This window comes from Aethalodelphis obliquidens, unplaced genomic scaffold, assembly GCF_003676395.1.
Source record: "Aethalodelphis obliquidens isolate GAN/ISIS:26980383/991018 unplaced genomic scaffold, ASM367639v1 scaffold4, whole genome shotgun sequence".
NCBI lineage: Eukaryota > Metazoa > Chordata > Mammalia > Artiodactyla > Delphinidae > Aethalodelphis > Aethalodelphis obliquidens.
The window spans coordinates 66,145,256-66,157,958 of record NW_020837948.1 but is presented as its reverse complement, the minus strand read 5'-3'; the positions used below and the strand labels follow the sequence as shown (position 1 = coordinate 66,157,958).

General features: G+C 37.4%; 1 protein-coding gene across 2 annotated transcripts in view; it reads right to left on the bottom strand.

The window, feature by feature from the left end:
* Positions 1-12,703, bottom strand: part of SREK1IP1 (SREK1 interacting protein 1) — a 61,553-nt gene that overhangs the window by 38,952 nt on the left and 9,898 nt on the right. For both annotated transcript variants that reach the window (XM_027101023.1, XM_027101024.1), the window contains exon 2: positions 11,866-11,913. In XM_027101023.1, the coding sequence (XP_026956824.1) occupies positions 11,866-11,913 (48 nt within the window). The remainder of the gene's footprint in view (positions 1-11,865; positions 11,914-12,703) is intronic.

Here is a 12,703-nt window from a genome sequence, read left to right as displayed (position 1 = left end):
TTAGCGTATATATGCCAATCTCAACCTCCCAATTCATCCCACCACCTCCCCCCCGGCCTCTTTCCCCCCTTGGTGTTACATACATTTGTTCTCTACATCTGTGTCTCAATTTCTGCCCTGCAAACTGGTTCATCTGTACCATTTTTCTAGGTTCCACATATATGAGTTAAAATACGACATTTGTTTTTCTCTTTCTGACTTACTTCACTCTATATGACAGTCTCTAGATCCATCCACGTCTCTACAAATGACCCAATTTTGTTCCTTTTTATGGCTGAGTAATACTCCATTGTATATATGTACCACATCTTCTTTATCCATTCGTCTGTTGATGGGCATTTAGGTTGCTTCCATGACCTGGCTATTGTAAATGGTGCTGCAGTGAACATTGGGGTGCATGTGCCTTTTTGAATTATGGTCTTCTCTGGGTATATGCCCAGTAGTGGGATTGCTGGGTCATGTGGCAATTCTATTTTTAGTTTTTTAAGGCACATCCATACTGTTCTCCAGAGTGGCTGTATCAATTTACATTCCCACCAACAGTGCAAGAGGGTTTCCTTTTCTCCACACCCCCTACAGCATTTGTTGTTTGTAGATTTTCTGATGATGCCCATTCTAACTGGTGTGAGGTGATTCCTCATTGTAGTTTTGATTTGCATTTCTCTAATAATTAGTGATGTTGAGCAGCTTTTCATGTGCTTCTTGGCCATCTGTATGTCTTCTTTGGAGAAATATCTATTTAGGTCTTCTGCCCATTTTTGGATTGGGTTGTTTGTTTTTTAATACTGAGCTGCATGAGCTGTTTATATATTTTGGATATTAAGCCTTTGTCCATTGATTCGTTTGCAAATATTTTTCTCCATTCTGAGGGTTGTCTATTCGTCTTGTTGGTAGCTTCCTTTGCTTTGCAAAAGCTTTGAAGTTTCATTAGGTCCCATTTGTTTATTTTTGTTTTTATTTCTATTACTCTAGGAGGTGAATCAAAAAAGATCTTGCTGTGATTTATGTCAAAGAGTATTCTTCCTATGTTTTCTTTAAGAGTTTTATAGGGATCAGTTTTACATTTAGGCCTCTAATCCATTTTGAGTTTATTTCTGTGTATGGTGCTAAGAAGTGTTCTAATTTCTTTCTTTTACATGTAGCTGTCCAATTTTCCCAGCACCACTTATTGAAGAGACTGTCTTTTCTCAATTGTATATCCTTGCCTCCTTGTCATAGATTAGTTGACCACAGGTGTGTGGGTTTATCTCTGGGCTTTCTATCTTGTTCCATTGATCTCTATTTCTGGTTTTGTGCCAGTACCATACTGTCTTGATTACTGTAGCTTTGTAGTATAGTCTGATGTCAGGGAGTCTGATTCCTCCAGGTCAGTTTTTTTTTTTTTTTCTTCAAGATTGCTTTGGCTATTCAGGGTCTTTTGTGTCTCCATACAAATTTTAAGATTTTTTTGTTCTAGTTCTGTAAAAAATGCCATTGGTAATTTGACAGGGATTGCACTGAATCTGTAGCTTGCTTTGGGTAGTATAGACATTTTCACAATATTGATTCTTCCAATCCAAGAACATGGTATATCTCTCCATCTGTTTCTATCACCTTTAATTTCTTTCATCAGTGTCTTATAGTTTTCTGCATACAGGTCTTTTGTCTCCCTAGGTTGGTTTATTCCTAGGTATTTTATTCTTTTTGTTGCAGTGGTAAATGGGAGTGTTTCCTCAATTTCTCTTTCAGATTTTTCATCATTAGTGTATAGGAATGCAACAGATTTCTGTGCATTAATTTTGTATCCTGCAACTTCGATTAGCTCTAGTAGTTTCCTGGTGGCATCTTTAGGATCTCTATGTATAGTACAACGTCATCTGCAAACAGTGACAAGTTTTACTTCTTCTTTTCCAATTTTTATTCCTTTTATTTCTTTTTCTTCTCTGATTGCCATGGCTAAGACTTCCAAAACTATGTTGAATAATAGTGGCGAGAGTGGACATCCTTGTCTTGTTGCTGATCTTAGAGGAAATGCTTTCAGCTTTTCACCATTGAAAAGGATGTTTGCTGTGGGTTTGTCATATATGGCCCTTATTATATTGAGGTAGGTTCCCTCTGTGGCCACTTTCTGGAGAGTTTTTATCATAAATGGGTGTTGAATTTTGTCAAAAGCTTTTGCTGCATCTATTGAGATGATCATATGGTTTTTCTTCCTCAACTTGTTAATATAGTGTATCACATTAATTGATTTGTGTATACTGAAGAAGCCTTGCATCCCTGGGATAAAGCCCACTTGATCATGGTGGATGATCCTTTTAATGTGTTGTTGGATTGTGTTTGCTAGTATTTTGTTAAGGATTCTTGCATCTATATTCATCAGTGATAGTGGTCTGTAATTTTCTTTTTTTGTAGTATCTTTGTCTGGTTTTGGTATCAGGGTGATGGTGGTCTCATAGAATGAGTTTGGGAGTGTTCCTTCCTCTGCAGTTTTTTGGAAGAGTTTGAGAAGGATGGGTGTTAGCTCTTCTCTAAATGTTTGACAGAATTCCCCTGTGAGCCATCTGGTCCCAGACTTTTGTTTGTTGGAAGATTTTTAATCACAGTTTCAATTTCATTACTGTGATTGGTCTGTTCATATTTTCTATTTCTTCCTGGTTCAGGCTTGGAAGGTTATACCTTTCTAAGAATTTGTCCATTTCTTCCAGGTTGTCCATTTTATTGGCATAGAGTTGCTTGTAATAGTCTCTTAGATGCTTTGTATTTCTGTGGTGTCTGTTGTAACTTCTCCTTTTTCATTTCTAATTTTATTGATTTGAGTCCTCTCCCTCTTTTTCTTGATGAGCCTGGCTAATGCTTTATCAATTTTGTTTATCTTCTCAAAGAACGAGCTTTTAGTTTTATTGATCTTTGCTTTTGTTTTGTTTGTTTCTATTTCATTTATTTCTGCTCTGATCTTTATGATTTCTTTCTACTAAGTTTGGGTTTTGTTTGTTCTTCTCTCTCTAGTCCCTTTAGGTGTAAGGTTCGATTGTTTATTTGAGATTTTTCTTGTTTCTTGAGGAAGGCTTGAATTGCTATAAACTTCCCTCTTAGAACTGCTTTTTCTGCATCCCATAGGTTTTGGATCATTGTGTATCCATTGTCATTTAGCTCTATGTATTTTTTGATTTCCTCTTTGATTTGTTCAGTGATCTCCTAGTTATTTAGTAACATATTGTTTAGCCTAATGTGTTTGTGTTTTCTATGTTTTTTCCCCTGTAAATGATTTCTAATCTCATAGCGTTGTGGTCAGAAAAGATGCTTCATATGATTTCAATTTTCTTAAATTTACTGAGGCTTGATTTGTGACCCAAGATGTGATTTATCCTGGAGAATGTTCTGTGTGCACTTGAGAAGAAAGTGTAATCTGCTGTTTTTGGACGGAATGTCCTATAAATATCAATTAAATCTATCTGGTCTACTGTGTCATTTAAAGCTTGTGTTTCCTTTTTAATTTTCACTTTGGATGATCTGTCCATTGGTGTAAGTAAGGTGTTAAAGTCCCCCACTATTATTGTGTTACTGTCGATTTCCTCTTTTATAGCTGTTAGCATTTGCATTATGTATTGAGGTGTTCTTATGTTGGGTGCAAATATATTTATAATTGGTATATCTTCTTCCTGGATTGATGCCTTGGTCATTATGCAGTGTCCTTCCTTGTCGCTTGTAACATTCTTTATTTTATAGTCTATTTTATCTGATATGAGTATTGCTACTCCAGCTTTCTTTTGATTTCCATTTGCATGGAATATCTTTTTCCATCCCCTCACTTTCAGCCTGTATGTGTCCCTAGGTCTGAAGTGGGTCTCTTGTAAACAGCATATATATGGGTCTTGTTTTTGTATCCATTCAGAGAGCCTGTGTCTTTTGGTGGGAGCATTTAATCCATTTACATTTAAGGTAATTATCGATATGTGTGTTCCTATTCCCATTTTCTTCATTGTTTTGGGTTCGGGATTGTAGGTCTTTTCCTTCTCTTATGTTTCTTGCCTAGAGAAGTTCCTTTAGCATTTGTTGTAGAGCTGGTTTGGTGGTGGTGAATTCTCTTAGCTTTTGCGTGTCTGTAAAGCTTTTGATTTCTCTGTCAAATCTGAATGAGATCCTTGCTGGGTAGAGTATCTTGGTTGTAGTTTCCTCCCTTTCATCACTTTAAATACATCATGCCACTCCCTTCTGGCTTGTAGAGTTTCTGCTGAGAAATCAGCTGTTACTCTTATGGGACTTCCCTTGTATGCTATTTGTTGTTTTTCCCTTGTTGCTTTCAATAGTTTTTCTTTGGGGGCTTCCCTGGTGGCGCAGTGGTTGAGAGTCCACCTCCTGATGCAGGGGACACGGGTTTGTGCCCTGGTCCAGTAAGATCCCACATGCAGCAGACGGCTGGGCCCGTGAGCCATGGCTGCTGAGCCTGTGCGTCCGGAGCCTGTGCTCTGCAACGGGAGAGGCCACAACAGTGAGAGGCCTGCGTACTGTAAAAAAACAAACAAACAAAAAAGTAGTTTTTCTTTGTCTTTAATTTTTGTCAGTTTGATTACTATGTGCCTCGGTATGTTTCTCCTTTGGTTTATCCTTCCTGGGACTCTCTGTGCTTCCTGGACTTGGGTGGCTATTTCCTTTCCCATGTTAGGGAAGTTTTCACCTATAATCACTTCAAATATTTTCTCGGGTCCTTTCTCTCTCTCTTCTCCTTCTGGGACCCCTATAATCCAAATGTTGTTGCGTTTAATGTTGTCCCAGAGGTCTCTTAGGCTGTCTTCTTTTCTTTTCATTCTTTTTTCTTTATTCTGTTCCATAGCAGTGAATTCCACCATTCTGTCTTTCAGGTCACTTATCTGTTTTTCTGCCTCAGTTACTCTGCTATTGATTCCTTCTAGTGTATTTTTCATTTCTGTTATTGTATTCTTCATCTCTGTTTGTTTGTTCTTTAATTCTTGTAGGTGTTTGTTCTTTAATTTTCTAGGTCTTTGTTAAATATTCCTTGCTTCTTCTCGATCTTTGCCTCCATTGTTTTTCCGAGGTCCTGGATCATCTTCACTATCATTATTCTGAATTCTTTTTCTGGAAGGTTGCCTATCTCCACTTCATTTAGTTGTTTTTCTGGGGTTTTATCTTGTTCCTTCATCTGCTACATAGCTCTCTGCCTTTTCATCTTGTCTATCTTTCTGTGACTGTGGTTTTTGTTCCACACGCTGCAGGATTGTAGTTCTTCTTGCTTCTGCTGTCTGCCCTCTGGTGGATGAGGCTATCTACAAGTTTCCTGATGGGAGGGACTGGTGGTGGGCAGAGCTCGGTAAAACTGTAATCTGCTTGTCTGCTGATGGGTGGGGCTGGGTTCCCTCCCTGTTGGTCGTTTGGCCTGAGGCAACCCAACACTGGAGCCTACTGGGCTCTTTGGTGGGGCTAATGCCAGGTTCTTGGAGGGCTAATGCCAAGGAGTACTTCCCAGAACTTCTGCTGCCAGTGTCCTTGTCCTCACGATGAGACACAGCCACCCCCTGCTTCTGCAGGAGACCTTCCAACACTAGCAGGTAGGTCTGGTTCAGTCTCCTATGGGGTCACTGCTCCTTCCCCTGGGTCCTGATGCATACACTACTTTGCATGTGCCCTCCAAGAGTGGAGTCTGTTTACCCCAAACCTGTTGAAGTCCTGCAATCAAATCCCGCTACCCTTCAATGTCTGATTCTCTAGGAATTCCTCCTCCTATTGCCAGACCCCCAGGTTGGGAAGCCTGACGTGGGGCTCAGAACCTTCAGTCCAGTGCATGGACTTCTGTGATATAAGTGTAGTCCAGTTTGTGAGTTACCCACCCAGCAGTTATGGGATTTGATTTTATTATGATTGCACCCCTCCTACCATCTCACTGTGGCTTCTCCTTTGTCTTTGGATGTGGGGTATCTTGTTTGGTGAGTTCCAGTGTCTTCCTGTTGATGATTGTTCAGTAGTTAGCTGTGATTCTGGTGCTCTTGCAAGAGGGAGAGAGTGCATGTCCTTCTGCTCTGCCATCTTGAACCAATCTCCTACCACAATTTTTTTAAATGAGGAAAAAAGCACCACGGCACAGTATGAAGTCTTACTAATAACCAGATTTCAATTTTCAGTTTTCCTATTTAATAACAGAGTAATCCTCTTGAGCCTGTTTTCTGATTTGTCACAGTAATTATTTGTAACAATAATAATCAATAATAATGATTTTTGGCAAAGTATTGATGTAAAACTTGAATTAACTAATTTAATCTTTACAACAAGTCTATGGAACTAAGTACTATAATTATCTCATTTTACTGACACAAAACTGAAGCACAGAGTGGTTAAGTAACCTGCCTAAAGTCACACAGCTAGTAATTGCCAGCTAAGGTTTGTACCTACATGCCAGACCAATGGTTTTGAATGTTCATAAAAATGGAGACTATGAAACCTACTTCACAGGGTTGTTTTAGGAATGAAATGCAATGAATCATATCTTTAAACTGCTTAGTACAGACCCTAGCACCAAGCAGATATTCAATACACAGTACCAGGTTCTTACCAGTTGTTGTACCAATAAAAGCAAAGGCATATTCTCTCTTGTTCTCACTCAAGGAGTGGCTATGTGGGCAACTCTAAGTGTCCAGTAACAATAAAACCTACAGTTTCATTTAGACTGTGCAGATAAAAATGTGTCAACGCATTAAAAAAAACTCTTGTTTTATAATTAGGGTGCCCATGCACTTCTTCCTTGGCCTACAGAGTGTACAGACTAGGCTAACAAGTATTAATTTTTACCAGGCTTTGTCTCTACCTAAGGTCCTGAGTTTTGAGATGATGAAAGCTACATTATAAACTTCTGAATTCTTAAACCTAGTTAATTCCCAAAACTTCACATCCCTATCATTTTGGTTCCCACCCAAAAGTGCAGGCCTCTGTATTCATATCACTTCCCTGAAGTCTTATCCACACATTGCTCTTTCTATTCCTCTGACTTAACTAATCATCACCCCCTTCTCTCCCCATCTTTTTATGACAGCTTCTGAAACCTGCAATCCCTGGTGAACAAACTGTGCTACCTGTTCACAGAATGCCCCCTCTACTGCTTTTTTTAAGGGATACTTGGCTCTTTCCTGCAGACAGCTTACAGCTTACCTCTGTATTATTAGCATCCTCCAGGCTCCTCAACACTGCTTCCACATAGCAGTCCCCTACGCTCCCCTGCAGCTAGCCCTCTGCTGCTGTGTAACAGCCCCATCCACCAAAATTGTTGGAGCCTGACTCACACTCTAGCTCTTTACCTTAAGACCTTCCATAGCCTAGACGGACAGTCTATGGCTTTGGATGGCTTTTCTCAGCTCCTTGACATTCTAGATGCCATGGCCACACAAGGCTCCTTGTCATCACCTGGAACTGTTTCATGTCTGAAATTTTAAACTCCAATATTATAGTACTTTGACTATAACCTTTTATCCTTCTAGCTTCCTTATTCCCTTACACCCATGCACAGATCTGTTTCTGAATCTCGTTAAAAACTTCAGTCACTTAATCCCTTCATTTTTCTCTTAGTCTATCATTCCTGACCATCTGAACACTCTTTTATAAGCCTCATCTGACTCTTTCATATTCCTGTTCTACTGTACCTCACTGTAAAACAACTAATCTGGGTCAAAGCTATCCTTTCTTTGAGTCGTGCCTACCCCTGAGCAGCCAAACAATGCATGAACACAATCACATATTCATGGACATGAGCACAAACACAAACTTTTTAATTTTTTATTTGTCTTTGGTCAACTTCCTCCCCTATTTCCCTTAATGACTTTTCCAAACTAATGCCTGACTTAAATCATTCTTCGACCATTCCCTGGCCCACTCAGTGCCTCCTCCCAAAACGGATGATCCTGCCTCCTAATTTACAAAGAAAATTAAGATTAACAGGCAGCATCTCCTTCTACGTTGTCTCTGCACCTGAAAACAACCATATTTTTCTCACCTAGTTTCCTCCAGACTTAAGAGGTATCCTTGTCATACCTCTTAAGAGAAACTTCCATGATCTTCTCTTGTCTCCAATATCTACAAGATCTCTTCTAATATCCCCTTGGTCTATATATACATTTTATACTTCAAATATAAAACCCTCCATTTATCCCATATTCCCTTCTAGGAATTATTCAATATGGTATGAATGTTTGTGTCCCCCAAAATTCATATGTTGAAATTCTAACCCCCATAGGTGATGGTATTAGTAGGTGGGGCCTTTGGAAGGTGATTAGGCTCTGAGGGTGGTACCCTCATGAATGGGATTAGTGCCTTCTAAAAGAGACTCCAGAGAGATCCCTAGCCCCTTCCGCCAACTGAGGATACAACAAAAATCTGTGACTTGGAAAAGGGCTTTCACCCGACCATGCTGGTATCCAGAACTTGGGCTTCCAGCTTCTAGAACTGTGAGCAATACATTTCTGTTGTTTATAAGCTACCCAACCTGTGTTATTTTGTTATAGCACCCCATATGGACCTTAAGACAGTACCCTACTTTCCTCATGTAAATTTCTTGAAAAATGGAAATAACATAGGCCCTATCCCTCACTATTCAGGCCTGAATCTACAAAGTTTGTTTCATGACCTACAACTCTACTTAAACTGATCTTGCTAAGGTCAGCAAAGCATTCTACCTGGCAAATCCAGTGAACATTTTTCAATCTATTTCTCACAGATCTTATCTGTTACACCTGACATTTCTCCTCAACCTTGAAAACCCTTACTCCTTTGGCTTATATGATGCTGCCCAGTCCTGCTTCTCCTGGCATTGTACCTTCTTGATCATTTTTTCCTCAGCTCATGCCTATCTATTTTACTTCATCTGTTGATATTTTACTCCACCAAGAGTCTGTTATTCATTGTTCCAAAGTTTGTTTATATAATATCATGTAAGTAAAAAAAAAATGAATGTGGAAAAAAAAAGAGTAGTTGTTTCCATGAAACAAAGCAGTACTTCTGGAAAGGCCTGATTTAAACGAACTGCTTTAAAAAAGCAGTTTTCAAATTAGGTCTTGGTAAGAAGACTGTAAAGATAGGAGAAAAAACCCTAAAACAGTGAGAAAAGGTATCTTTTTTTCTCAAAGGGGCTGTCATTGGCATTTTGGGCCAGACAATTCTTCATTGTCCAAGACACTGCAGGATATTTATAGTTCCTGGACCCTACATACTAAATGTCATACTGCTCTTCTCCGGTATGACAGTTGTTATGGGCAACTAAACAAAAAAACCTTCACAGATTTCCAGGGAACCTGTATCACCTCTAGTTGAGAACTAATGATAGAAGGATTCTGCACTCAGATTTCTTTACAAGTATCTTAACTGCTTGCTCATCTTTGAAGAAACAAACTACAAAAAGTAGAAAATACATTTCAAATATGATTTCCACTCAAAAGATTGTGTGTAACACCAATTAGCAGATCCATGGCAAAGAAAAGGTCATGACTGTATATTATATCAATAGATTAGCATTTTTAAGTTAAATAAAATGTTTTTATTTCCTATTGCTGTAATCAAATGCTCAACTACTGAGTCTACTGTATTGAAACTCATTTTAGCATATTTTCTGAGAACTGTCATAATTATCTGAGACATTTATTGCATGGACAAAGGCTTAGCGTCCTTGTAGCTTTTAAATATTCAGAAGTTGCCAACTTCAAAAAAATTCAAATAAAAACTCATTATAGAAATGACCATTCTTCTAACTTTGCTGAGGAAATTCTGCCATGAAAAAGTGAGATCCATGTTAACCTAGCAACACATTCATGTTTAATTTGAAACTTTTAAAAAACAATATAACCATTATTGAAACATACTGACAATATTTTTCAATCAAGTATTAAAGTTTTAAAAAGTGTACAAGCTAAACCACTCTTTTCACAATAATAGAGAGAAAATACTCTTTCGTACCTCACTGACAAATATTCAAATTCTTAGGCATTAAAAACATTTTGAAGGGTTTTGTTGACCTTTGACTTACCTCTACAAGCAACACAAAGATTCTAGCCTCCAAATAACAGATAATTTTTAAAATGTAGTTTCTATTAGAAAGAGGTGTACACTGAGAAGACTTTCATCTCTAGCAGCTGTAAGACGTAAATTTAACCCAGAAGGGAAACATTACTAAATTTCTCCACAGGAGACAAATTAGAAATTGTTTATAATTTAATCACCGAAATCAAAAGAAAGATTTGAATAATATAGCAGAAGGCACTAAACTTGGACAGACAGTCAAAACTATTTGCTTACTTGGCTTCTCTAAATAAATTATAATTACTACAGATGTTTCCATTATTGTCTAATATAAAGTAGCAATGAGGAAACTAGATCAACAAGAATTCTATTTCCAAAAAAATGATTTTAATTGCTTTCCTACAAGTCTTAAGTTAAAAGGAGTCCAAGTAGATGAACTGATATTAGTAGACAGACTGGGAAATCCATTCTAGATTGTGAAGTGAATACAGCATCGATATATATAGTACTTTCTTAAGTCTTTTTTTAATGTAAAAATTCAAACAATCTTTATTATTAAGTGCATCATACACAGAGAAGCGTATATACAATGAATATTTACAGTTGAAAGAGCATTAATAAAGTAAATAGCTGCATACCCATCTCTCAGGTTAGGTAACAGATTGTTACCAGAACCCTAATTAATCTTCTGTGTGCCCTCCCCCCACAAACCACTTGCTGTCCCCCACTTCCCCCAGATAACCACTAGCCTCACTTATGTATGTCTTCTTTGCTTTTCTTTGTGGTTTTACTCCTTACGTATGTACTCCTAATCTTAAGTCTTGAATAAAGAAATGAAGTTAGCAAGGATTGAAAGAACATAAACAAAGCATAAATAAATATAAGCAAATTTAAAAAACAGAAAAGACATCATTGCACTCATTTCTTGCATGCAAGCACATTCTTCAGGAGTTTTTATTTATATGAAGGGTATGTAGACTTATACGTCCACTTTTGCTAGTTGAGCATGCTTCAACTGAGCCAGGTTTCAGCCTTTGCTTGAAGGCATGTGACTTGGTTCTCCTAGCATGCTTTTATTCTTAGCCCTTCTAATAGAGATTCATGCCCCAAGTGCTCTCTTATTACATGATTTGAAAAAATAAATTTGTTTTTCCATACAAGAGCATCTTTATTTCGTTACAAAATAACTCTGCTATGAATGGGAGTATAAACAACAATCCAGGCTCATTTGCATGCTCTCCAAACAACTTAGAAAACAGTGTAATGCTACTGTTAGAGCTGTTATTAAGTCTTTAGGAATTTTTACATTTACCTAGGGAAATGATACTTGTTTATACTACATAAGTTCAAATTTAGACTACATAATTGCTCATGCCGAAGTTTACTTTTCCACTCCATTTCACTAATCATAATGGAGGTTGATTGTTTAAATCAAGGTTTCACCAGTGAGCAGAAATTCTGGGACCAATTTCACCCTTATAAAGAGTTAATTCAATAAACAGGAAAACCTTTCATAAATAGTTTTCATTGCTTTCACCTCTTTGCCTAGTATCTACAAGGATAAGGAATAAAAGAATAAGTATCTATGTACTTTTTTGGGGAATATACTTTCGCCAGACTCCTAAATCTACTACTCCACTTGTACTTCACAACATTTTTGCTAGTCATCAGATATATAGCCACCTGTCACTGGGTCCAGAGCAGGGAAGAAAAGTGAGTATTCGGTGCTGACAGAGGAATTTCTGAATTATCTGCAAACCTGAGCTAAATAACAGGGCTAAAGGACAATGCTCAGGGCCCTGAAATCAGGATGCTAAATCATATTGCCCAAAGAGGCGATGATTCACTGCACAAAATGCAATTTTTTAATGTACTTACGATAGCCACATTTTTTACAGCCTGCTCGGACACTGTCCTTGTTGCAACCTGAAATACAGTTGGATAACATTTTAGGAGACATATAGATAAGTAATAAGAACAAACATTTCATCACATGGAAAAGCTGAGAAAACCACTTGTTAGAGAATTTATTTCTTAAAAAAAAAATCATCTCTGACCTAGCTTAGAATACTACTCAATTATTATAACTATTAGAAATCAGTGGAAAAGCTAATTTATTCAAATTATTTCCATGACAAATACTTAAAGAAGATATTTTTCTCTAATTCAACAGAAATGCTGTACTATAGTCAAGAGCTTCAACATTCCAGGAATTCTATAACACTGCAGAAGAAATTCTGGGGTACTCTGGCCTCTCTCTCAAATGTAAAATAATTAACTGACTAGATATATACGTAAACATGCAGGTTAACAAATATTTTTCTGCTTACTCTTAGAAGAAAAAAAATTCTAACTTTCTTAAAGGAATTGGTGAAATTCCAGAAACATACTTTAATTGCTAGGTATTGTAAGAAACATCTCAATTCAGTACTCAAATTTTGACAAGAGAAAAAAACTAGTCACATATTCAGTGTGATCAATGTTTAGAAGTATTTACAGTATCTCTGTATAAATAGTGGTACATACAGGTAACGTTGAAGATACAAATAACAGAGGAAATAAAACTGATTTTTTATTGTGATAACATACATATAACATAAAAATTTACCATCTTAACCATTTCAAAGTGCACAATTCAATGCTATTAAGTACATTCACAATGTTATACAACCATCACCACTATCTATTATTTCCAAAACTTTATCACTATCATCCC